Here is a 26283-nt window from a genome sequence, read left to right on the forward strand (position 1 = left end):
CTTCGGTCGGTTTGTCAGTTTATCTTGACATGGCTTATACGGGTGTGTGACGACTGTGGAAAAGCTCGAAAACAAACGGGAGACCATCAAACTAAACCTCCGCCGAGGATCGATCCATCCGGGGCGGGTTTTTGCACTGAGCTCGGTGTATTAAGACGTGTTAGGATTGTTTTGCAGTACTTGCTCGGAGCGCAACGGGCTTGGAAGTCAACACGAGAAAAAAATGGCGAGAAACAATAGTTAACGTTAGGTAGCCAGCCACGCATCGAAGCCAGTCTCTGCTAGCATCGCGATAACAAACAGAAAACAGGCAAAAAACAAAATGTAACAGTCGGTTTATTGATGAATACTAGCTTTGAATGCTCTCGTAGATCTCATACTGGATAAAAAAAAGAGATGTAGCTCCCTTTAACCAGGTTATCAGTCGGTGGCGTGCGTGTGTATTCAGCTTAGCTAGCATTAGTTTGCTAGCCAGCCACAAAATAAAAGCCTCACAATGAAACTCAACCGTGGCAGGAGAGCTCGTGGGCCCATTTTATGCCCTTATTTTTTGTGTCTCACTGATGTTTCTAAATCTGTACAGGATGTGATAGGTTGTACCCAGGAGATGGACTTTATCCTTTGGCCCCGCAATGATATTGAGAAGATTGTCTGTCTCCTGTTCTCTAGATGGAAAGGGGCTGAACATGAACCATTCAGGCCTGTTCAGGTATGTATATGTAATTTCTGCCAAAAAAAATTGTGGTGCTTGCTTATTATTCCTCGTATTTGAGGTTATGGGCTCATTCAAACCCATAACACCACATATTCAACATGCACAATAGGCATGAATGATGCATAGAAATCCATTCACAAATGTAATAGTTACATTTGCTTTTGAACATTTACAGGCCAAGTTCGAGTTTCATCATGGAGACTATGAAAAGCAGTTTTTGCATGCTGTTGGTCGGAAGGACAAGGCTGGGATGGTTATGAACAACCCCAATCAGTCTGTCTTTCTCTTTGTGGACAGACAGCACTTACAGGTTGGTTCAATAAAAGATGAAATATGTAGGTCCATGGATAATATTTAAGAATGTCATGAAGATTATCAACTTTTTTGTGTTAAAGGGGTTATATGATGTGATTTTAAATTTTTCCTTTCTCTTTGGAGTGTTACAAGCTCTTGGTGCATAAAGGAGATCTGTAAAGTTGCAAAGACTAAAGTCTCAAATCCAAAGAGATATTCTTTATAAACGTTAAGAGTCAACCACGCCTACCTAAAACGGCTCGTTCTAACACGCCCCCACATATCTACGGCACGATGTGGGAAGATTTGCATAACGCCGCCCAAATGTTCACGCAAAGAAAGAAGGCGTAACTTTTATTCTGGCTGTAGTATTGTTGCTGCCGCCATGTCGTGAAGGCACTGTGTTTCGTTGTGAAAGCGAAACTACTTTTGGAGCTTTTCCACTGCGTGGTTCGGCACGGCACGGTTTGCATTTCCACTGCAGTTCAGTACTGCTTTAGAGTGGGCGGGATTATTCACATGTCCTTATAGTTGTACCGCCTCTACTACCACGACTCCTAAAAAAAACTTTTTCATTCCGCATCACCCCATCAAGCTCTCGCTGGATCCGCTCCTCTGCTATCAACGAGAGGAACGTCTGTTCTTCCGCAACAGACAACACAACTTTTTGGTTGTTATAAAAAGGTGCGCTCGTTCAAAACAGTTGCGTTCGATCCTTCGCTAGCTGTGCTGATTTAAATCTAGCGTTTCTTTTGTGTTTGTGTCGCAAGTTCAGTGACACAGGTAGTGACGATTCTCTCCGGACAATCCGTGATCAGCAGAGTTTACACGTCACATTTTGGTAACGGTACGGTTCACTTGGAACCTCAACCGAGGTGGTACTAAAAAAAAGTACCAGGTATTGTACCCAGTGGAAAACCCCCCAAAAATGAACCGTACCTCGCCGTACCATGCAGTGGAAAAGCGGCATAAGTTTGGCCTTCCAAAAGAGGACGATATCCGCTTCGTTATGCCTGGAGCTGATCCGTGCTGGTCGCTGAGGAAATACATCAACTTCGCGCTGTGGATCACCGAATTGGCTTTCACCGTGGACCAGGGGTCGTCACATGTGGTTGCCGCAAGCCGGCCGTGCAGTTCTCAAGCCCACCCACCGCCGCTCACTCAAGGCTGCGGTGTGTGACGCTGTTTTGTTGTGAAAGCGAAACTACTTTGTTTGGCCTTCCAAAAGAGGACACAACTAGAAATCAGTGGTTAAGTTATATTTACAACACTGTTCCAGAGCACTTCAACCATTTGTTGATGCATCATACATCATACATAATACATAATTATGGATTATAAAGACTTATACGGTCTTTTTACGCGTTGCGTATCGCGCCCCGTAAACATAAAACCATGTCTGCATTTGTGATCGTAGAAACAACAAACAAGCGCTACACTGCTCAAAACTCGCGTTTAAATCTTTAGTGGCAAATTCTTTAAATATAAAAAAACGTACAGGCGTAACTTTTATTCTCGCTGTAGTATTGTTGCTGCCACTGCCACCATGTCGTGAAGACACTGGGTGTTTCGTTGTGAAAGCGAAACTACTTTGTTTGGCCTTCCAAAAGAGGACACAACTAGAAATCAGTGGTTAAGTTATATTTACAACACTGTTCCAGATCACTTCAACCATTTGTTGATGCATCATACATAATACATAATTATGGATTATAAAGACTTATACGGTCTTTTTACGCGTTGCGTATCGCGCCCCGTAAACATAAAACCATGTCTGCATTTGTGATCGTAGAAACAACAAACAAGCGCTACACTGCTCAAAACTCGCGTTTAAATCTTTAGTGGCAAATTCTTTAAATATAAAAAACGTACTTACAGGCTGTGAGTCAGAAGCTCCAGACTGTCCTTGCAAATTTGGAACTGCCCCACGTTATAGAAACAGCCTTTGTGCACAGCATTGTAGTCTACTCTCACAGGAAACAGTCCTCCATAAAATGTGCTGCACACATCTGAATATTTGGGTTGAACTGTTCTGGAACAGTGTTGTAAATACAACTTAACCACTTATTTCTAGTCGTGTCCTCTTTTGGAAGACCAAACAAAGTAGTTTCACTTTCACAACGAAACGCACAGCGTCTTCACAACATGGTGGTGGCAGCAACAATACTACAGCGAGAATCAAAGTCACGCCGCCTTTCTTTGCATATACATTTGGGCGGCGTTATGCAAATCTTCCCACACAGTGAGTAGTCTACTCTCACAGGAAACAGTCCTCCATAAAATGTGCTGCACACATCTGAATATTTGGGTTGAACTGTTCTGGAACAGTGTTGTAAATACAACTTAACCACTTATTTCTAGTCGTGTCCTCTTTTGGAAGACCAAACAAAGTAGTTTCACTTTCACAACGAAACACACAGCGTCTTCACAACATGGTGGTGGCAGCAACAATACTACAGTGAGAATCAAAGTCACGCCGCCTTTCTTTGCGTATACATTTGGGCGGCGTTATGCAAATCTTCCCACACAGTGACGTAGACACGTTTTAGGAGGGTGTTGACTAGTCTTAACTTTAAAGAATATCTCTTTAGGGTTGAGACTTCAGTCTTTGCAACTTTACAGATCTTCTTTATGCACCAAGAGCTTGTAACACATCAAAGAGAAAGGAAAACATGAAATTGCATATGACCCCTTTAATATAATTTTTTAATATAATTTTTACAGTGGCCATTTTAATTGGTTATTGACAATAACAAAAATGTTTTCAGTAGTAACCAGAATTTTTTGTTATTCCCAATTATACACTGTATAATAGCCTAATATTTACTTTATAACTAAATATATATTAACCATTTATTAATATCTGTAATTTTATTGTTTATGGACCGTAACCGAAATTTCCTTGTAATCTTAATTGGCCAGAATTTTAATATCAATTAATCAATAACTGCAAAACCTATAATAACCTAATATTTACTGTATACTATTTAATAACCTTTTTTATTTTTATATTGGTTATTTTTGCTTCTTGGAAATAACATATTGAAATTTATTGGCTTATCAGCATTGCCCAGAATATTATTGAATTCCTAATAACTATACACCTTGCAATACCAGATATTTACTGCATATAGTATTTACGAATAGTCTTAATATTCTTTTGTCGTCTCATTCTTCAACAGACTCCAAAAACCAAGCTCACCGTTTTCAAGTTGTGCAGCCTCTGTCTCTACCTGCCACAGGACCAGCTCACCTGTTGGGGGGTTGGAGACATCGAGGACCACCTCCGCCCATACATGCCTGACTAGGAGAAATGCACGGAAGACACCCCTCGAGGCCTCGAAGCAAGTTGACCTCATCTACAAATCCCTCAGTTGAATAGATATGAACTTGTGCTTGGAACTCTCCTTTTTGTTAACCACTCATTTTCATCGTGAGATTTAATTTAGCTCCTTTTTTATTTATTTTTTAATTCCTCCCTCAACCAATCTTGCTTTGGTTCATCCCATCTCCCCTCTCTTTGATCAGTTTTTATTTGAACCTGCATGAACATTGATTTTGAGTGGTTGTTCTCTTGGAGCTGCACCGTCAACAATACCAGTCACCGAAGGAACTCTTTACGTTACGAAAACAAAACAACAAAAAAAAAGGAAACCAATGACAGAGGGTCTCTCACGTGTGGTCCTCGTGTGTTGGACTGGCTTTAACATCACTGTTGTGAGGGAAAGTTAACATGTCTGTTATATTGAGTAGGGATTTCATGAGTAATGACAGTCAGTGACAGGACAAAAGAGCTTGGGTAGTCTTCCTCAAAAGGCTTCTATTACAAGGCGAACAACACTTGTTAACTCGTTTGGTGTAGGCATTGCTTCTCATTCAGTTACTGCCTTAGTTTTTGCTGGACATTTTAATTTGAGTGTCATTACTTGCCTATAATATGACAAACCTTGTTTGTTTTTATCATTTCTGGAGGAGTGGTGCCTGATGGGGACGGAGGTGCGGTGTGTGATGTATATCTAAAATGGTTGACAAACTCTGTTGGAGGAATTCTGATGTGTTTTTTTCTTGGGATAGTTGGGATGGTAATTGTCACCATTTGAGCAACTCCGAGATATACATACAAGCTACTGATACCGGATGTAATCATTGGTGGTGGGTATGTTAAAGCTTGTGTACCTAATGAGAAATTTCATTGAGAACCACCCTGTTCTGAGAGTACTAAATATTGCAGTGCTTAGGACTTGGTATCTGTAAGCCATCTTTGTCCGTTCTTCAGGCATAAAAATCCTTTAAAAATATCTTTGAAATTCTGAGTTCACGTCGAAGGGGAAGGTGGGTCTTTGTCTTTACTTTGATGTACCCATTGTTTGAATAATTCTGTTGAAATAAACACTGCTGAATATATCCTAACACAGTGCAACGATTTTTATGCTGGAGTTTATTTTGTAACAAAGAACATGTTTCACGTCTTTTACATAATCAGCTACCGAGGTGTTTAGTGTGTCTTCCCTGAGCAATGGGTTTTCCATTCGCCTTGTTGGTGAGATCTACTGTTGCAAATGCCAATGTCCGTCCTTGTTTTAAAACCTGAGCTGTGATCAGGACGTCTTCTCCGATTTTAGCTGCATTCATGTATCTGTTAAACAAAGCAAACAAATTTGAGTACATTTAAGATGATGAATGGGTGTCATTTTATTTTTTAATTGAGACCGGGCGGGACTATTTGTCACACTTATTTCTCCATTTCACTTTTATTCAACAACAACAACACAAAAAAAGCTATTGAACATTTCCGTCATTATTAACCAAGGGAAAAGGTACAGTTGAACATTGTGACAACGTGCCCCAATATGTCACAGTAGCAACCTGACATCTAACAGCCTAATACAATTACGAGTCGAGTACATATCATAAAATGGCAAAAATATGAAACCACATTCCAATAAAGGTTATAAATAAATGTATAACTAGCCATTTGCCCTGAGCAAACAGTTAAACGTTTTGTCTAAGAGCTACCTGCATTGCATAGTTGAATAGGGTCAAAGTATGCTGTTGTGGTTTTGTTTTCACTTGTTCATACAACAGGGCCCCTATTCACAAAACATTTTATCTTCCCACTAAGAGTTCTCCTAAATGGCAGTAAAAGTTTTTAACTAAGAGTTTTCTCTTAAAACCTATTCACAAAGCTGCGGACACAAACTTTTAGTAAAGAATAGACAGAAGTCTTAAGCTAAGAGTAAGGGGGCGGGGTTGACCTTGTTGCTATGGATGATGTAAGCATGCTTACTAACTATGCACACAGTGATTGGCTGATGGTCTCTGTCAGAGGTTTATTCATAGAAATATTGAAGAGTGCAATTATGTTGCCATATTCAAATAAAGGTTTAAAAATAAAATTGCTAATTGCCACATTCAAATAAAGATTTTAAAATGCAGGCCAAGTGTCAGCTAATTGTCTAAATGCATCTTATTCTTCTCGTAAACAATTAGTCAATATGCATTAGGGCTGCCCTCGACTAAAGATTTTTTCTTGTTGACTAGTAGTCATTCATTTTAAGCATTAGTCGACTATTAGTCGCACTTTTATTACTAAACCATATACATCATAATAATGCGCCTTTGCCTAATAAGGGCTCAAGCGCACGCAAAAAAGGCTATAATTATGAATGTGTTAGGGGGAAACAGCAAGTACACTGCATTAATGTTTTAATTTGTTACACTAGTGCTTTCTGTTTTGGGTTTAAGAGATGAAGTCGGCGACACTGACTCGTCGTCTCCGCAGTATGCGCCTGTATGCATGTTTCATACGGAATACATAATCTGAGAATATTTGTTTTCTATTTGAATTGGTTCATTTAAAAGTTTCACTCTCTATAGATATATTGTTCATGTCTGTAATAAGGCAAGCATACACAGAGTTTCAAAGTGACGCGCTCAAGCTCAAAGAGTCTGAGACGGCAGAAAGCGCATCCTGTTTGCTTTCATTATTTTACAAAAGCTCAACGTTTCGTTGTTATTCTGAGTGCACACGAATAAACGTAGAGTCTTTACAGATACAAAGGATGCATTACTCTTATCTGTACGACAAAAAATGACGAAGTATTTTAAGAACCAATGATGGCACCGGCGCCTCCATCTGTCCTGCAGTAGCCCAAGCGTGCCACTGTTCAGCTTCCACACTCCGAGCAAACACGTGAACTGTAAAGTTGCTACTACATACATATTTCAGATGATAAGCCATATTTGAGGTCGATGAATGTTAGGTGGATGTCCTGCCCGATGTGTATTACCACATAGACCAGCCGTTAACGATTTGTCTGTCATGGACTGCGTGATGTTGCCACTTCATGTGGAATTTTTTTTCTGCGACTAATAAAATTTTGGTAATATGCATATAAACAGACTTTTAATTAGCAGAGTAGAATAATCATGGCTGATAGTAAGACATGCAAACATAAAAGAAAACCAAACTGGACGTGAGAACAGCTATATTAAGGATATAATCAAAAATTTGGAGTTGGGATAACCTCCAAACCAAAGCCGATACCTTTTTAAAAGCTCATTATCGTCAAATGTTTCTAAAAATGTTTATATTCCGACTCGAGGTAGATTGCTGGCAACAGCCATTTTAGGATAGTTCAGATTTGGTCTTAGTGACTAAAGAGTCCTCTTCACTACTCCTAACATTTCACAGAGTTAAGAGCTCACTTTAGCGCTAAAACGCTTTGTGAAATACTCTTAGAACAAAAATTTAGGAGTCCTAAATTTAGGACTGACACGCCCATTATTTTTACGATTTTCTCCTAAATCGGCGAGTTATGAGCTACTTTTAGCCTTAAGATGTTTTGTGAATACAGGCCCAGTTGTACAATATTATATTGAAATTATAGTCTGGAGAAGATAATTAAAATGTAAAGACTGTTTTGAGCTAGGTATTTGAAACCAACATACAAACCACTGCATTTATGTAACTATTATAGTAGTTATTTATACAATCTTTTGTTTTTATATTTCAATCAAATTTGAGTTTGTTTTAGTAATTTTGCCATGTGCTTTTGTATTTTTTTATTAGTCGTTTTGAATATTCCAATATAGCTTTAATTTATTTGTATTTTCAGTTTTAATTCTAGTAATGCTATTAGTTAATAGTATCTAATAATCTTAGTAGGCAGTTGCAACATTTCTTATTTTTTTAATTAAAAAAAATCATTCAATTAAATTTCAATTTTAATGTTTTCAAAACTTCTATTCATTCATTCATATTGCGAAAACAATGAGTTTTATTTAACAGTAACAACACTGAGGAGTTACTGCACCGGTCCCAGCAGCAGTTTTAACATTAAGTGGCATGACATCTGACGCACAGATGCCATTGGCACATGCCGCTATGCTCAGTGATACTTCCGGTGGCACTTCCGGTTTTCAGTGGCATGTGTCAGTAAAACCTGTGACACGTGTCAGTGGACTGCGTCTTGTGTCAGCTGCCGCTGGGTGCCGCTGCATAAAGTAGATGTCTAAAGATGTCTACTATTCTAACGTGCGTTATGAAACTTACACCAACCATTCAGAAGTGTGCTTGACCTTGACACAGGCTTTTCACAACGCAATGCAAGGCTGATTGGCAAGTGTCAGTTAGTGGTGGCACATTTGATTAAAACGTTTCTTTTTTCTTTTCTTTTTTTTTTTAGTTATGGCCTCTGCATAGTCTCTATATTATTTTATAATTACAAATGATACAGCTGAACTGTCAAATCTATGCAAAAATGAAAAATGCATTGCACAAAGCAGGCTACTGGAAATAAACTTACAATGAAAAATACGCATTAAGGGGCATAAGACACATTTTAATCTTAATATAGGAACTCAGTTTTTGTTGTACAAATGAACTCCGCGATGTAATAAATCGTATGTTTGACAGCAACATACTGTTAATTAATTCAATATCGTTCTGCCGTTAAGTGCGCGTGACACGCAATCTACTTTATGCAGCGGCACCCAGCGGCACCCAGCGGCAGCTGACACAAGACGCAGTCCACATGCACGACACAGGAGTCCTGTATACAGTATCAGTCAAACACAAAGGCAAAAGCTCACGTTATGCTCATGTCCACGCTGACCCCCGGAGCTCCTCTCTCACTGTACATGATGGCAGTGGTGGAGATCACATCCACCAGTGTAGCTGTCAGTCCTCCGTGAAGAGTGCCTCCTCTGTTAGTGTGCTCCTCCTCCACCTTCAGCTCACACACCACTTTCCCAGGGGCTGCTGACAATACCTCCACCTGAGCACAACATGTCGATCGTCTCAGTAGGTTTACCGCAGAGTGAACTGGTCTGGCTGGTTTGCATATCAATGTGTGGATCTCCAACGAGAAGCACTGAATTTAACCAAAGATTTCGCTCGACACCTACCTTACTTAAAACCCGGTCAAATCCAGGACTATCCACCATCGCTCTCATGATCTGTTTGATTGTATTTAGCGACATTGACATCTTCGCTGATACTGCAAATACCTAAACTCAGTGAAGGACAGTCAGGTTCACTCTTGGAGAATGTTTGAAAGATCGCCCAAATGTTGTACAAAATAAGAGCATTATTATTATTATTTTCCTAGGCAAAGTCCCTAGACCACAACGACGAGAACGGCAGATAGCTAATGAAAAACTGCATTGTATTCATCTAATTAGGTCAACTAGATCTAATAAGTCAATCTATGAATACTAACAGAATTAAGACTGACCATTCGGCTATGGGGACTTTTATTATGACATAACGGGTCGTTCATGATTCATCTGAGTCGTGTCTGTTCAATGAATCGAATGAACAAAACATACCTGAACGATTCATTCAAGAACACGACTGAAGAAATTTAAACATAAGGCAACATAATACAATTTTGAATTTGCTAATGCTAACTATATTAAGTTATACATTTATTTGTATTTTATTCGCTGTCGCATAGAAGAAACAAACGAACTGAACTGGCACACACGTGTTTAGACATTATTTGACTTCTATATTATCCGTGCAGAGCACTGGCTGGCCAGGGACCCACTGATCTATATATAATACAGCATTTATATAGATCAGTGCAGGGACCTCGTAATTACATCATGCTAAAAGAATTGCTGAATCGTTTCAGTTTCGAAACGAACTGTTCGAAAGAACCGACTCTTTCGGTGCTACAGTTAAATGCTTCCGAAAAGCCTCTATATTGAGCAATAACCATTCTTCAGATCGGCACTCTCTGGTTGCAGCATTTAATGTAAAAATTAGGGTAATAATACTTTGAGTTCGTGATTTATAGAATAGTGTAAATAAATTAGGTCCAGCGACCACAAGCATACGTTAATGTTAATATTGCCTCCGTATTTTCGCGGGTTCCGCCCGGAATGTTTTTGTAGCTGTACGCGTTCATGTCCCGCCGTTATATTGAACTGTGAACATGTCCAACACTGTCATGTCAGGTAACCACACCGATCAACAAATGTCTGCTCTAGAGCAAACGAGGACGAGTCTTTGTGATCAGTTTGCCTCTGTCTCTGGATCGGACAGTGCTGTGGCGCAGTGTTATTTAGCAGAAAATGAGTGGGATATGGAGGTAACTTATGGCACTACTACTGCACCAAGTTTCCATTAAAAAAAACAATTGTATTGAGTAAAGTATGTTTAGTTCTCATCAACCACTGATGTTCTTATAAAAAGCTTTTTTATTTCTGTGCTCCTGCCAGAGAGCCTTGAACTCTTTCTTCGAGGCTCATATGGATTCAGTCTTTGATGTTGAAGATGCAGAGGAAACTAAAGATGTGTCTGGGAAGAAGAGAAAGGAGGTGAATTCCTCAGACCCTGCTGATACTTCAGGAACAAAGAAGAAATTTAAGGCGGACAAGATGGATTGGTAATGTTTTCTCCTCTATTTATTAGAAATTGAAAACGGCATTTGCTCTACATATACTATGTTACCCTATCTATTCTATATATATATCCCAAATAATATTTAAAATTGTTTGTTGTGCAGTATTGACCTGACAGCGGAGGAACCCACCTGCTCCAGCAGTGTGAACCCCCAAGAAAGTCAGGCTGAAAGTGTAACCGAATCTAATGCGGAGGACAGCAAGCTCTCCTTCATCAGCTGGAATGTGGATGGTTTGGACACATTAAGTCTTGCAGAGCGTGCCAGGGGCTTGTGTTCGTATCTAGTTCTGTGAGTTATTTAGATGTTTTCTTTGACCGTAAAGTTGGTTTGTTTTACTCGTAACTCCTCGTTTCATGTTATCCTTTGTTCTTTTGTAGATATACACCAGATGTGGTTTTTCTTCAAGAACTCATTCCTTCTTATATTCAGTATCTTAAGAAACGTGCTGTCAGCTACTTGTTTGTTGAAGGTAAGAGAATGACCTCTGTGCTCAGACAGTGAAGCTATTTATGAGTTATTTACACATTCAAGTTCTCCGTTATTAAAGGAAGCGATGACGGATACTTCACAGGAATAATGTTGAAGAAATCAAGAGTAAAACTTCTGGAAAGTGAGATCGTCGGTTATCCTACAACACAGATGTTGAGAAATCTATTAGTTGCTCAGGTGAGTTTGTGGTTTGTAAGCATTATCCAAAGATTGTATTGGGGTATAATGAGTGGCACAGGTCTATTTGAGTCTATTTCTTAATAGAATCTGAAATTACAATGTACCAATTCTGTATTTATTTGATAAAAATACAGTGAAAACAGTAATGTTGTGAAATGCCATTACAATTTAAAGTAACTGTTTTCTATTTCTATACGTTTTAAAATGTAATGTATTCCTGTGATGCAAATCTGAATGTTCAGCATCATTACTCCAGACTTCAGAGTCACATGATCCTTCAGAAATCATTCTAATGTGCTGATTTGCTGCTCAAGTGCTGAACATTTTGAACATAGAAAATTCAAAAGAGCAGCATTTATTTGAAATAGAAATTGCTTGTAATATTATACATGTCTTTACTGTCACTTTTACTGCATCCTTGCAGAAAAAAAGTATTAATTTAAATAAAAAACTTTCAGACTGCAAACTTTTAAGTGGTAGTGTATGCATACATTAATATTTACTTTTCTAGGTTATTATGTGTCTCTCATAATTCATTAGCTTCTCATTATTTATACACACATAAATTTTTCTTCTTATTAAGGTGACTTTCTCAGGTCAGAAGCTATACTTGATGACATCACATTTAGAAAGCTGTAAGAACCAATCAGAGGAGAGAATGAAACAACTGCGGCTCGTATTTCAAAAGATGAAGGAAGCACCAGAAGACGCTACTGTAATTTTTGCCGGGGACACCAATCTCAGAGACTCGGAGGTAAAAAAAAACAAAACAAAAAGTGTTGAGTTTGACTGATGGGCCTCTGAATAATAGAAGAAGGTTAGGAAATACTGTGCTAACAAGCGCAATAACTCCAAATACGACGGAGGAATGAGAGCGCAGTGAAAGCCACTAGTGCAATGAATGCAGCATTTCTGAAGATTGTTTCTGTCCGTGTAGGTGGTAAAGGTGGGAGGTTTGCCTCCAGGTGTGTGTGATGTTTGGGAACAGCTGGGCAAACAGGAACACTGCCGATACACTTGGGACACCAAAGCAAACAGCAATAAGACTGTGCCTTACATCAGCAGATGTCGCTTCGACCGCATCTTCTTTAGGTCTGCTAAAACCGGCCCAAGAGTCGCTCCTGACCACATGGTCTTGGTCGGAATGGAGAAACTGGACTGTGGCCGTTACACCAGTGATCACTGGGGAATTTACTGCACTTTAAAAAAACATGATTATTAAATGTCTCATAGAAGATGGTTTTAAAGAGTGTTTGTACTAAAATAAAGCATGTGAAGAGTGCCTACAAATCCAGACTACAGATCAGTGTAAGATACAAAGACATACAGATAATAATAGGATGCATAGCTGGATATAACATACTGTGCAGAGAGACATCTTATTGAAGGGTTTGAATAGAATGGTTTACTTATTATTCCACAGTTGTTGTTTTTTTTGTATTTGTCATACAAAATCTATTTCAAACCATGATTTCAGTCAATCTCTGTTCTCTCATAATTTCTTTTTTTTTAATGTGAAAGTGTTGACTGAATTTAAATGATTTTATTTAAATAAATGTGACCTTGATTTATTGTGGTACGGGTTGCGTGTCCTATATTACACCACAAGTGGTCAGTATTTCTCAAACATGGCCTTTATATAAATAAGCTTTTAAATGTCATTGGAACAGAGGCATGGTGTACTATTACTTTTTGAATCAACACACACATAGCGTGTGTACTGTAAAAAATCTGTGAAATTAAAATGCTGTGTAAAATGATGACATCAAAATTGTGCACATAGAACTACTAAATATACAGTAATATTCTGAAAATACCCCCCAAAAATGCTATGGAAAAATTCAGAACCAAACACAGCGTTTAATTTTCAATTAAGAATATATTAAAATAATTTTTGATTTAATGTTTTGTTTATAAAGAATTTCTTTGCATAATTGACATATTACTGTGATTTAAACACAGAAAACTATATATAAAATATATTTACCTTATTTCACTTTTACAGTTTCTCTTTATATTTCTTTTTTTATTTATATTATCTTCTTTTATATTATAATCACAAATTATATTGTGTAAAATTATTTATAATCCCCCCCCCCAAAAAAAATTATGACTGACTCTAGTTGTGCCCGCATTTCCTTCACACTGAACAGATTTGAAGTTCAGAAAATTTTTTTTTTTTTTCAAAAGTTTGTCTGTATGCAGTATGACCACTGATCTATATATAATGTTCTCTATTATAGATCAGTGAATATGACATGATGTGCAACAAAAAGTATCAGTTGCGAATAGAATATTGTTACTGTTCATCATTACCAATCAAGCTGTAATTTTGTGCAAAAAGTGGGAAAATGTTATTTATTTGTGCATTTGAATACATAAAATTACAGCTTTGAAATTAGCCTTAGCAAAACAAAGGAGTCTGCCATTTTATTCCAAAAATGTAATTCTCTAAACTATCATTTCCATCACAGAATGCTATTAAAGCAATACATTGAGATGGGGTGCACTGAAATAACACTGGTGGGAATAAAAAAAAAAAAAGTGGACATTGTTAGTAGACAAATTAAATAAACTAGCGAGTCTGTTTATCTTCTGATGCTTAAACTACCACAGCCTGAGCTCACTGGATCTATCTCTGAAATAATCTTCAGATAAATATGGTACTTATTCCAGTTGGTGAGGTCTCCTCTTAACTGTCCTAAATGAGCTGAAAGCATATGAGTGTCAAGGCAGCAGCTGTCTTAAGCAGGGTGGACACGTGACTCCAGACAACCTTGAAAGACACCTCACTGCCAAGGCTAATAAAGCTTTGGCTTGGTCAGATGAGTAAATATGACATCTAAACCAGGTCAGACTGCCACAGATCTGCCCTCGGGGTCTGTATGACTGGCTCACAGAGGTCTGCTCGCGGCACAGACACACTCTCCTTGCCCCTCTCTCCAGGATAACATCCACTGTTACTTAAAGGGCCAGTCCTGTGATAGGTTTGTTTGAATATCCTTATACTTGTAGCTGACACAAGACTGTTAGAGGCTCTCATTGTCCTCAACAAGACATGGTAGTAAATCGCAATGATCTTCCCCTCAATAGGAATCACTGTAGCACATTGAATTGTTTTGACACATGGCCAGGAGCACATGCTATTTCAGGGAAGGGGGAATAGTGGGACTTTCAGATCAGTCCTCTCCAAATGTTAAAGACAAGGGATGTCAATATACCAGACCGAACATGCAATCAATGGTAACATAATGACAAGCACGTGATGTGTTTGTTTGGTCAGCACTTTGCAGGAGGGTTTTCCCTTATCAGGGACACACAAGGTTACGGTCATGGAACAACTCCAGCAGGGGTCTTCCAACACAATCTCAAGGCAATTCATAACTAGTTTACGCTTTAGTGAATTGGTGGATATTATTTATGTGAATTTATTATTATTTTCTTGTTTTATGTTTAGGAGGGACCTTCATGGGTACTTTTTTATTTGTAAAAATCGTACGGTTTCTAATGTTCACATTATACAAAGTCATGAAATTGGCACCTGGTAAAATATTTATACTTTCCCATGAGATTGGGGCTGTTTATGTTGTTTAGCGGTGGACCTTCCTGCTTACTGTTCTTTTTTGATTGTTCGTTTAAAAGGATAGTTCACTCAAAAATGAAAATTCTGTCATTAATTACACAAATTAAGATGACCCTGCACAGACACAACTGACACATTCAAGGCCCAGGAAGGTAGTAAGGACATTGTTAAAATAGTCCATGTGACATCAGTGGTTCAGCCATAATTTTGTGAAGCAACGAGAATACTTTTTGTGTGTGAGGAAAACAAAAATAATGACTTTATTTAACCATATTTTTCTCTTCCGTGTCGGTCTTAGATGTGCAACACATGCGTGTGTTGCTGCTGACGCAGGAGCCGGCGTTCTGACGTAGAACAGAAAGCTCTCGGATTTCATAAAAATATCTTAACTTGTGTTCCGAAGACGAACAAAGGTCTTACGGGTTTGGAATGACATGATGATGAATTTTCATATTTTTTCACATCATTTTTTTTTTTTAACCGTAAATCTTCGTACAATTCACATTGTACAAATTCATACAAATTTGCCACATTGTAAAATAGTTAAATTTTCCAGTGAGACCAAGTTGGTTATATTTGGGGGTGGAACTTAGTTTTTCTGTTATTCAATTTACATTGTACAAAATTCATTCAAAATTGTCACCTTGTAAAATAGTTATGCTTTCTTATGAGATCGGGTTGGTTATGTTTAGAGGTGGAGTTAGGGAACGACCTACACACTTTTTGTAAAAAAAAAAAAAAAAAAATATTTGTAAAAAGTTTTCATACAATTCACATCGTACAAATTTATATGAAATTTTCACTTTATAAAATAGTTTACAAATAGTTTTCTCATTATATTAGGTTGGTTTTGTTTAGGGGGGGGGTGGGGACCTTTTTGGTTATTTTCTAAAAATCATACGTTTTTGTTCCGTTATGTTTTTTTGTTTTTTTTTAATTGTATGTTTTCATTTGATTCACATTGTAAAAATGAATAAATAATAAAAATTTATGCAAAATTTTACAAGGTTGCATTTTCGTATATATTTTTATGATGCGAGTCAAACATATTAATGGTTGGTGTAAATGGTGAACCTTCATAGTTCTAAAAAAAACAAAAAAACATACGTTTTCCTACAGTTCAACATTGTACAATTTCATATAAAACCATATGAATATGAATATCTACCTTGTACAAAGTTACATTCGTACATCCTGTGAGACTGGGTTGGATCTTCCACATTTCACAGTTCAGACTGCATGCTTTAGGTTAGATAATGGTGCAGTTTGTACCATGTCACTGCAACTCCAAGATAACAGATACTGAAACAGGAGGCAACCATGTGAGGAATGAAATCTTAAGTAATTATTTAAGCAGACAATATAGCACTGTCAATCTGTAACTAAACTGAATTATCAGCAAGGATCCAACCATGCCCCCTGGATCTTGTGTTCTGCAGTGAGGGGCTACTGGAAACACTGGGGTATTTATGTAGACTAGAGAGCACAGCACAAGATGCTCGTGGAATTTTTCCAACAATTTTATTTCATAAATAACACTGAACAAGCATGGTACAGCGATAAATATTTATTTACATTGCAAAATTCTCTGTATTACAAAATACAGTGTATGTAAAATGCACTTGTCAAAGGGGTCAAGAGGTTTCAGTATAGTACCTGATGTGCCCTAATCTGAAATTACATGTGTATGTTTTTTTTTTTAATGTGCTGTAATCTCAGATTAAGGTTTGCCAAGAACCTCACATGACCCCTTTGCTATTATGCGCACTGTTGCATATCCCACTGTCATTTGAACTGGAAAAAAAAAAGACAAAAGCACTGATACATATCCTCAAATTGTCATTTATTTTTGTCGTTTGTTAAATTTTGATTCTTTTTGCATTTTACATCCCAACAATCTTCAGTTTTTCAGTTATCGCAACCCCATGCCTGCTCGAATTAAAGTCTGAACACACTGCAGGCAAGTGTCCCGTTTCAATGTCTTAGGCAGCAAGAGGTACAAGGCAGGTTGACATCGTAACACAAGACCAGGATTGTTGGATCTCTACAATGTAACTCAGATGGTGAGTCAGCATGTTCAGTTTTTATTTATTGCTAAATTCAGAAAACAGAGGGGCTATTCCATTTCCTTGGAGAAAAAAATTAAATAAAAAAAACATTCGTCCCATTTTTAAGTTAAGGAATGTGTCCATTTGTGCACAGTTACACCTGCACTTTTCAAAATAAATGTAACAACTTGTTAGAAAATCTATTTGCACACTCTCCATGTAAGAAAAAACAAGATGGTGTAGATCACTTAGTAAAATTGCAATATTAATTCGAGCCCTTGTCAGCATTTCACTCAGACCCTACAGTCTAAGTAGCAGCAAAACTATAACTGGAGATGTAAATAGAGTAAAATGAGATGGTTTTTCGGAATGAGCAGCGCGCCAGTGTTCCACTGATTGCCAGATTATGGTGACGCTCTAGTGTTGATGCTGTAAACCAAACGGCGAGTCTCAAATGACACTGAGAATGAAGTCACTGCCGACTGAGTGTACGGTTTCTGGGAAACCCATCATTTAGAGCATGTGTTTCTTATAAAAAAAGAAAAATGTGGATAAAAAGCTCACAGTTACAAAAATGAAATCAAAGTCACCTCCACAATGATTTACAGCATGAGCGGCTGGATTTACAGCATAATTTCATGTCAACCAACACAGCAGTGTCGTATTGTATGGGAGAATGTAACGAGAGGACAAAACAAACAAACTAAGCACCAGGATTGCGTGAAATCCCTTGCACGGAGGGATTTCATGTTCCCGGTGTGGAAGCTGTGAGTTAACTGCGGCTCTGAGCACGCTATCAGAAGCCTGTGCTAATTTATATAGCCAGAACCCAAATACGTCAGTCAGTGCTCAGGAGTCTTTTGTTTCTAATTAGGTGAATCTCTAAGGAGGGAACGACAGATATTACTATGACTGGAGTCTGGTAATAACATTGTAGTTGTAGTTTTGTCAGTTATTTGTAGCGGTTCTTGTCGCGCTCAAGTGTGCCGTGGAGGCTTTGAGCTGAATTTTCACTGGTGTGCATTTTTGAGAAAAACTGCCAAAAGATGCATTGTAGGCAATCGTGAGCCATTTCAGCACAGTGCCAACAACCCATTAGACTGATGTGAATAATGTTGAACTTCAGCATTCATTACATAATAATAATAATAAAGTACTAACAAATGACAATGCTTCCCTTTTTATATATATATTTTCCCTTAACTTAGGGAAAATATTTATATAAATACATATCTTTAAATAATTATACAAATATATTAGATATTCAATATATAGAATATATTCATCATAATTACTTTCCCCGCTTTTCTGCATTTCGTCTTTATCTTACATATTCAGTTTGTTAAATTCCATATGTGCAAACGTTTTGAATTATGATTCTAACAATGAACAAATTAACAAAAGTGTTGTCAAAAATGCTCACAGCCCTATAATAAAGCATTTGATTAAATAATACAAGAAAGAAGGCAAAGAATTTCAGTCCTCTCAATATGAGAATGAGAAATCGAACACGTACGATCATACCGCTGAGCTAATCACGCTGTATTAAAGTTTCTTGGCAGGACATTCTTAAATAACCAGCTAAGAAAATGTCCTTCCCTCCCATCTGTTCCTTACAAAACTGCAGAGTAGCAAAAGTGTTCCCAGTTTGGCAAAAGCCAGAATTTGTACGTAGGTGGTACTAACTGATAATAGTTTTTCTTACTCTAGACATAATACGAAAAGAAACAATCCATCAAGCAATACCTTTAGATGAAAAAAAATAATAATAATTATAAAAAAAATTAAACAATTCTTCATATTATATATATAAACAAAAAAAAGGAAACATCTTAAGCATATTAACCTGATATATTAGTTGTGCCCTCTTTAGTAACTAACTACAATTCTATAACATTTGCTTTAATTAATTTACCCACTTCATGCTTTAGACCGCCTATAAAGTTATATAATTTTATATTAGTATCATAAAAAAGAACTTTAAGAAGAAAATGCACCGCAAAAACAAATAGATCTCAAGTCAATCTCATAAACTTCTGATATAATACTGGCCCTGGGTCCCAGTCTTTGGGCAATGTTTCCATCAAAGCCTGATGATGGGCTCTTCGGCTCTTTGACAGTCCAGTGCCTCTCCACATCAGACCTCCATCATAACCAGAACAGCTGGCTGGGACTGTAGCAGCTCCCAAGACTCCCTGACACAGCCGAGACAGATCTCCATCCGTCCAACTGGATAAAAGTGGCGTTTAGACCACATTGATCCCCCCTCCTGCCGCAGCCCGTTTGCTGCAGTAGGTCGAGCCGCCGTGGTTGGCCGCTTCGCCGTTCATGTACGACGTCTTCAGCTCCAACTGGCAGGCTGCAATGGCGGCGTTCAGTTCCACTTGTGCTCGATGTACAACGTAAAACATCAGGCCTATGCTGATGAAGATCTGATGAGAGGAACAGAGAGAGCGAGTCACCGGGCGGATCTGCAGACAAAGCTGGACGACGGTTGATACAAACATCCACATGATGGGACTTATTCAGTGTGGTTGTAAATTTAAGCAATAATTCCTTGGCTGATATCTCGAAACATCCTGTTTCAGTCAAGAATTCATTTCTGGCATCTAACTTTACTACACACAAGGGCAAATGCAAAATAAGAACACATTTTTGGTCAAAACTCTGCCAATGACCATCTATAATTATGGTTTACTACAGGTTCCACAAGAATCTAGACTAGACATAAATATTTAATTTCCTCATACGGTTACATATCCATTGCAGAATCTGCAAAACACCATTTAAATAAATAAAAAAAAAATATATATATTATTTTTTCAATGATGTTATTAAATACTTTATACATCAAATTTTTAGTGCAGAAGACATATATAACACAATTCTACAAGACAAAATCAATGAAATTACACAAATTATCTGGTTTAAGCTTAACATTGGGTTATACTCTTTAGAATTAATCACTGTTTATAACCTTTTGTGATTATCGTCTATTAGTCTCTCAATTGTCCAAGTGGCAGAGCTAAATCTAAACGCCACTGAAAGTTCCAGTGAATTCTGAGAATTCCAATATGCAAAGCATACTGGGAAACCAAAGAACTTCACAAAACAATGAACAGCTTTAGGGCAACATTATATTATGCACCACTAATTGTGTGTAAAAAAAACAAAACAGGTAATAGAGTAATCAACAGGAAGAGAGTCAGCGTTGCATTCTGTGTTGTATTAAAATCTATAAATAAACGTGACAAACTAAACGTGACTCAAAAAAAAAAAATCCTAGTGATGCTCCTCATTTGCAAGCTGCTTTGGATAAAAGCGCCTGCTAAAATGCAAAGTCTTGGATCCAAATGTGAATGTAAACTTCTTTTGATAAACTTCTTTTAATTAATATAACTTCTGGAAGATTCTGCAAGGAGTATGTTAAACTGTGCATACAGGGTTCCTGCCGAATTTCTTTCCAGATCTTTTCTGGCTTCATTTTTGTTTTTGGAGGCTTACCTGTAGACTGAACACGAAGTATCCACTGACGCTCTGTTCTGCGATCACGTCTTCCATTGTGCGCAGGGTGGTGCCCAGATATGAGTTAAGGAGTTGTGTTGGGAGAAGTCCCACTGAGGAAGCCACTAAATAATTTGGCAAGGACACGTCTGTGATCTGTCAAAGAGAGCAACAACTAGAGTTGGTCAAGATTAATCACAGAGTGTTTTCACCGCCTGCAAGAATGTGTCATCAGCCTCGCTTAGCCCCATCACTGTCCTTCACATGCTAACTGGACTTTTCTAGCCTCTCTAATGCAATAGAATTGAAAACATTTCCATATCAATCATTTTGGTTTTCTATATTATCATATGTTGACATGCCAGCAATTTAAAATAAAAATAAAAAACTTTTTTAAACACATATCACCACCATTCATCTCACACATTCATTTCAATTTCCTCTATGTAAATACAGCACAATGCCCAGATTTGTTCTGCAAAACATGTGGGATGTTTTACTGGTTGTATTGCATTGCTATAATGCTTTGAAAATGAAATCTAAGCAAACACACCCTACATAAACGTATTAAAGCATTGTATAATTCAACTCTATAACCTTTGGGTGCGAGTTGTAAAACATGGTGCATATCTCTGTCTTCTAGTGCTAAACTATGAACCATGATGTAAAACCCTTCTATGCTTCACATGCTAACTGGACTTTTCTAGCCTCTCTAATGTAATAGAATTGAAAACATTTCCATATCAATCATTTTGGTTTTCTATATTATCATATGTTGACATGCCAGCAATTTAAAAAAAATTTTTTTTAAACACATATCACCACCATTCATCTCACATATTAATTTCAATTTCCTCTATGTAAACACAGCACAATGCCCAGATTTGTTCTGCAAAACATGTGGGATGTTTTACTGGTTGTATTGCATTGCTATAATGCTTTGAAAATGGAATCTAAGCAAACACACCCTACATAAACGTATTAAAGCATTGTATAATTCAACTCTATAACCTTTGGGTGCGAGTTGTAAAACATGGTGCATATCTCTGTCTTCTAGTGCTAAACTATGAACCATGATGTAAAACCCTTCTATGTTAGCTCATTAGGCTGGCGAAGATGCAGGCATTGTTTGATTTGGGTTGCGTCGACCTGTTAATATTCATGAACGAGATAAAATGATGCATTCTTGTTCTAAGAAGCGACTTCATTGTAAATTGCTGTGAAGCAATATTTTAAGTATGCACTATGCAGACGCATGCATTGTGTTGGGTTACCTACATAACGCATCACATTCTGCTTCAGCAGAAAACGCAGGGCACATTGAAATACGGCCCTTTCTATAGGACGTGCTTACTGAGGATGCGAAACATAATTCCAGTGTGACCCGTTTAGTGCCGACATATATCACACCCTTGGGCTGTGATCCCTCAGTTATGTAAAAAAAGAAAGGCGAAATAAAACCAATTAGGGTCAACACAATTAAGAGGCACTTTGTTCCCTCACTTTCCAAATGTAGACTGATACAAACTGAATAACATCCTCATTGATATTAGGACTATAGCAGAGGGTGGCAGGCTAATGGAGCGAGAGAACTGACTCGCGTATCGGGTTCAATCCCATGTAAAGTTACTGAGATGACCCAAGTGCTCGATCACGACAGCGTCCTTCAGAATGAACACAGACTTACGTTGCTTTAAGGGCAGTGACACTTGAGCTAACGTAATGTAGGTTACTTTTGACTCAAAAGTGATGGCTAAACAGGGCTGCACAAGTCTTTTTTTCTATTTTGCGTAGGGCAACTGCAAGTCATAGGCATCTAAACAGAATTTTAGCATCACTGAGATATATCATTTTTTATTAACATTTGAATTAGTTTTTATTCTTATATCTTCCGAATCCGATTTAAAAATGAGAAATGTTGCTTTGGTAAAAAAGTCTAAATCTTTTTTTTTTTTTTTACTTCAGTTAATATTTATTTTATTTCAAGTAACGATGTTTTTACTATTTTAGTTAATGATAACGTGTTTTAAAACAAGCTGGGAATTCAGTGTTTCTGATTTTATACATCTGTAAATCAAGACTGCAAATAAATGGCCATTTTTCTTTACTGGTCCTCTTAACTGCATGAAAAGAAAACTGCTATTCAAACGTGTAATTAATTATACACAGAAAGTGAGCACCATGCCAATACTAGAACACTCCCATCCTGTCCGTTGTTAGTTTACACAATTTCACACAACAGTCTGAGTCCAGACTGCTCACACACACAGAGTTTGGACTCCGTAGCTACGCAACAGAATCAATATTTTATTACAGAATGTTTACAGCTTGTTGATTATAATTGGGAGTATTCTAGTTTTGATTACAGTGCATATTGTGTGTTGTACAAAATACAAATCGCAAATGCAAATTTGCTAAATAACTAGCACTTTGGTTTAAAGCTTTGTGTGTGCCAGGCGATTCATCCAATATATAACAGCTGCCTTTATTAAGAAGTCTAATATACAAATGTTAAATGTTCTGATTCATCTCTGCATTCATGCACATAATGTTACAAATGTTTAACCGCTGCAAAAAATATTGTAATTGACAATATTTACAGTTATTTAATTGCAGCAGCGTAACTGTAATTTTGAATATTTTTCCATTAACTGTGCAGTTAAACAGCTGTTTTAACATTAAAGCTGTTTGTTAACCTAAAAAAAGACATAAATTCCTGATGTAAGCAGGTGTTCAATGTTCATTTCCAGCACTCCTGAAACCCAGATATGATCAGTCACTGTCAGACAAAATAACATGATCCGTCACGTGGAAGTGGTGTTAAACATTTAACTTGTATTAAAAAACATCTGCTCATAATCATCGCCATCATAAAAATAACTTCAAAGGAGAAATACATTAACATATGAATTATCCAGTGAATAAATTATGCAAACAAGGCAAGCAATAGTCAAATATGTTCTAAAATGGCAGGCTGCAAGTCCATATCGAAAACCAAACCAGCCTTAACCCCTCAGAAAGTCTCTCAAATCTAATTCAAAATAAGCAGATGCAATCTTTCTTTGTTTTAAGAAACAACTTCTGAACGAAGAGAATAAAACACAGCTCGCTGAACAGTGACTACACTAAATCATTTACATAAAATTAAAAATCACATTAAAATCACATTTAGGAGGCCAGAAAACTGTGTAACTTTTTTGGTAAATTATTTAAATGTTGCAGTATATTTACATGTGTCACCACGTATTTATCAAAAAGGTTAAAGAAACTGGGTTAGACGTAATTCTGAGTAAGGCTAAAAATGCTGTTAGACACTGCAGTAGGTATGTATCACTTTTCTTTACAGTTCTCTGTCATTGTCAAAGGTTGCAGTTTCTTTCTCATGTGTGTCAGCTAATTAAAAATGTATTATGTTGGTTGTGTAAAGTGTCTGAGGGGAATATTACAGTGTACAGCGAGACCTGTCTTTATACCCTTGATCCTGCGTGAAGAGCAGTTATGTTTGATCTGGCTCTGAGCTGGAGGTCTTAAATTGTTTAATAGCCACCTGGACGTCCCTTAAAGTTTAACAGCCACTTCAATGCTATTAATCAGATACCTTTGTGTGCTGGATGTCTTTTTATTCAGCTAAAATAAATCAAATAAATGAATTAATCAATTAAAAATGCATAAATAAATAGGGAGAATCATATGTTTGGCTGCAGCGAAAAAAAGTTTGTGAAAGCCTGAATGTCAAGGTTTTTTTGCTTCAGTGTCGCTCAGTGAGGGGTCACCCACAGCAACACGTCCTTCAGGTACTGGCGCACCAGGGCCACCGAGGAGAAGCACACGGCCGTCAGGACGCACGCCAGCAGGGCGCTTTTGAAGCAACAGGTGGTGATGCAGCACGGATGCCTGAACTCGGGAGTGAAGGACGCGCCGGGCTCGGTGTGACCCGCGGGGTCCGCCTCCGGTTTCCCGCCGTTCCCTCGCTCGTCAAAGACGTTGCAGATCAAGATGTCGATCTTGTCGCAGTCCAGGGGGTCCGGGGTGCGCTGCAGCCAGCGGCTCAGCTGGAGCTGTCCTTTCCCCGCGGCGTGCTTCAGGGCTTTCAGCACACCCTGCACTGGCCCCGAGCTCCACATATTCATCCCGCCTTCATAGGACTCCACTGGATGAATCGATTGGACCAGTCCAAAATGTTGACCCTTGAATGTAGGCTACACGTTGCCCAACCCGGGCTCCTCTGGCGATGCGATCAGCAACGATTTCCCTGGAAAGCGAAGACTAGCAGTCCGGTGATTTATAACCTAGTGATTTATCTCGGAGAGACTGATGTGGAGTCGTGCCACTTCAAGGACTTGAGATGCAAGCGCGTCAGCTGCCGTTCGCTTATGAACGCCATTCTCTCGATCCCAACATCAGAGGAATAACCCCCTCTCAGACCGCTCCTGTCTGACGGATCAATCACACACACGCTCGACTTGCCCGAGTCCAGGCACAGCTCGCTCCAGAGTCCCGCCGCTCAAAGTGTCACATCTCTGCGCTCAGCTGAGCGCGGTTATAAGAGCTGTGAAAGACGGTCGCTGCGTCTGCCGGACTGCTTGTTCACGTGCGCTCCGCGAGCTCTTGTACACATCGGCAAGGGACGTTTGTTTACGCCAAGCGTTATTCATGCCACTGTTTGTTTCCCAGCATTCCGTGCGGCGGCGTCACTGTGAGTATCGCGATAACACACAACAGCTCTGTGATTCACCTGGAAAGGCTGTTTGTAGTGTAAAGTACATTCACTAGTGGAAATATTTCACTCATGGTCAGTTGATAGTGTTGGATAATCCAGTATACATAAATATAAGTTTACTAGAAACACTGCTTTTTTGGTGTTTATTGAGTAAAACACACATTGGACACTAGGCTATCCTATATATATATATATATATATATATATATATATATGTATATATATATACATGCATGCATGCATACACACACACACACATAATTATTTATATTAATAATAATAATATTTTTTTATTTAATAATCGGGAGGCTCCAGCTTGTAAACCCATTTCTGCCTCATAACACAAAAATAAAATAAATAAATAAAATACATACATTCATAAATGCATTCATGCTTTTTGGTATACTTTGGGTCTCTTTTCAACCTTTATTTAGATTTAGTAAAAACAATATTTTTGGTGTTATTGAGTGACAACATAGGTTGGATATTATTAGACACTCTTTGAACAAAGTATTATGTACCTTTATTGTTTTCTTGTTAATTTATTTTTTTATACTTTCTAATACCTCCTTTTACAGATAAATTTAGCATTAGATATTAGATATATTTAAATTTAGATTCTATAAATATCTATAAATGCTAAGATTAAATGTCAAGAATAAATCTCCTTAAGTTACACTGATAGAATACTCAGCCTTTAAAAGCCACATGAAAAAAATACGCATGTTGATTCACGTGCTCAGCCAATGAAAAGGCCCAAATTGAGCATTGTGACATGAAAACACAAAGCTGCTCTGATGTACAGTCACTTTACATTTTTATAGCATTAAAGACAA

The 26283-nt window shown here is 37.8% G+C and overlaps 4 protein-coding genes across 4 annotated transcripts; 2 read left to right on the forward strand and 2 right to left on the reverse strand.

Annotated features, from left to right (window-relative positions):
* Positions 1-496: 496 nt before the first annotated feature.
* LOC107584319 (uncharacterized protein C6orf62 homolog) lies at positions 497-5413 on the forward strand. Its single transcript, XM_016270896.1, has 3 exons — positions 497-709; positions 891-1025; positions 4192-5413. Exons 1-3 carry the CDS (start codon positions 497-499, stop codon positions 4315-4317), a joined length of 474 nt encoding a protein of 157 aa, XP_016126382.1. The 3' UTR covers positions 4318-5413.
* acot13 (acyl-CoA thioesterase 13) lies at positions 4444-9750 on the reverse strand. Its single transcript, XM_016270818.1, has 3 exons — positions 9419-9750; positions 9104-9288; positions 4444-5645 (listed from the first exon to the last, which is right to left on the reverse strand). Exons 1-3 carry the CDS (start codon positions 9497-9499, stop codon positions 5489-5491), a joined length of 423 nt encoding a protein of 140 aa, XP_016126304.1. The 5' UTR covers positions 9500-9750; the 3' UTR covers positions 4444-5488.
* A 374-nt stretch (positions 9751-10124) lies between these two features.
* On the forward strand, positions 10125-13405 carry tdp2b (tyrosyl-DNA phosphodiesterase 2b). The gene is made up of 7 exons (XM_016270812.1): positions 10125-10608; positions 10739-10905; positions 11026-11211; positions 11301-11392; positions 11471-11589; positions 12176-12346; positions 12530-13405. The coding sequence occupies exons 1-7, from the start codon at positions 10453-10455 to the stop codon at positions 12812-12814; spliced, it is 1176 nt and encodes a 391-aa protein (XP_016126298.1). The 5' UTR covers positions 10125-10452; the 3' UTR covers positions 12815-13405.
* A 5670-nt stretch (positions 13406-19075) lies between these two features.
* On the reverse strand, positions 19076-25411 carry LOC107584320 (transmembrane protein 64-like). The gene is made up of 3 exons (XM_016270897.1): positions 24501-25411; positions 20728-20883; positions 19076-19655 (listed from the first exon to the last, which is right to left on the reverse strand). Exons 1-3 carry the CDS (start codon positions 24855-24857, stop codon positions 19470-19472), a joined length of 699 nt encoding a protein of 232 aa, XP_016126383.1. The 5' UTR covers positions 24858-25411; the 3' UTR covers positions 19076-19469.
* Between the last annotated feature and the right edge of the window lie 872 nt (positions 25412-26283).

Source organism: Sinocyclocheilus grahami, unplaced genomic scaffold (genome assembly GCF_001515645.1).
Source record: "Sinocyclocheilus grahami isolate Dianchi unplaced genomic scaffold, SAMN03320097.WGS_v1.1 scaffold58.1, whole genome shotgun sequence".
NCBI classification, from domain to species: Eukaryota; Metazoa; Chordata; class Actinopteri; order Cypriniformes; family Cyprinidae; genus Sinocyclocheilus; species Sinocyclocheilus grahami.

Coding starts and splice junctions, on each gene's coding strand:
- tdp2b (XM_016270812.1), top strand. CDS start 10,453: ATGTCCAACACTGTCATGTCAGGTAACCACACCGATCAACAAATGTCT. Junction 10,906..11,025: donor AAGGCGGACAAGATGGATTG/GTAATGTTTTCT, acceptor TTTGTTGTGCAG/TATTGACCTGACAGCGGAGG. Junction 11,393..11,470: donor CAGCTACTTGTTTGTTGAAG/GTAAGAGAATGA, acceptor CCGTTATTAAAG/GAAGCGATGACGGATACTTC.
- LOC107584319 (XM_016270896.1), top strand. CDS start 497: ATGAAACTCAACCGTGGCAGGAGAGCTCGTGGGCCCATTTTATGCCCT. Junction 710..890: donor AACCATTCAGGCCTGTTCAG/GTATGTATATGT, acceptor GAACATTTACAG/GCCAAGTTCGAGTTTCATCA. Junction 1,026..4,191: donor TGGACAGACAGCACTTACAG/GTTGGTTCAATA, acceptor ATTCTTCAACAG/ACTCCAAAAACCAAGCTCAC.
- LOC107584320 (XM_016270897.1), bottom strand. CDS start 24,857: ATGAATATGTGGAGCTCGGGGCCAGTGCAGGGTGTGCTGAAAGCCCTG. Junction 20,884..24,500: donor TGAAGGACGTGTTGCTGTGG/GTGACCCCTCAC, acceptor TCTCTTTGACAG/ATCACAGACGTGTCCTTGCC. Junction 19,656..20,727: donor ACTTCGTGTTCAGTCTACAG/GTAAGCCTCCAA, acceptor TCCTCTCATCAG/ATCTTCATCAGCATAGGCCT.
- acot13 (XM_016270818.1), bottom strand. CDS start 9,499: ATGTCAATGTCGCTAAATACAATCAAACAGATCATGAGAGCGATGGTG. Junction 9,289..9,418: donor TTGACCGGGTTTTAAGTAAG/GTAGGTGTCGAG, acceptor TGTTGTGCTCAG/GTGGAGGTATTGTCAGCAGC. Junction 5,646..9,103: donor AGCGTGGACATGAGCATAAC/GTGAGCTTTTGC, acceptor TTTGTTTAACAG/ATACATGAATGCAGCTAAAA.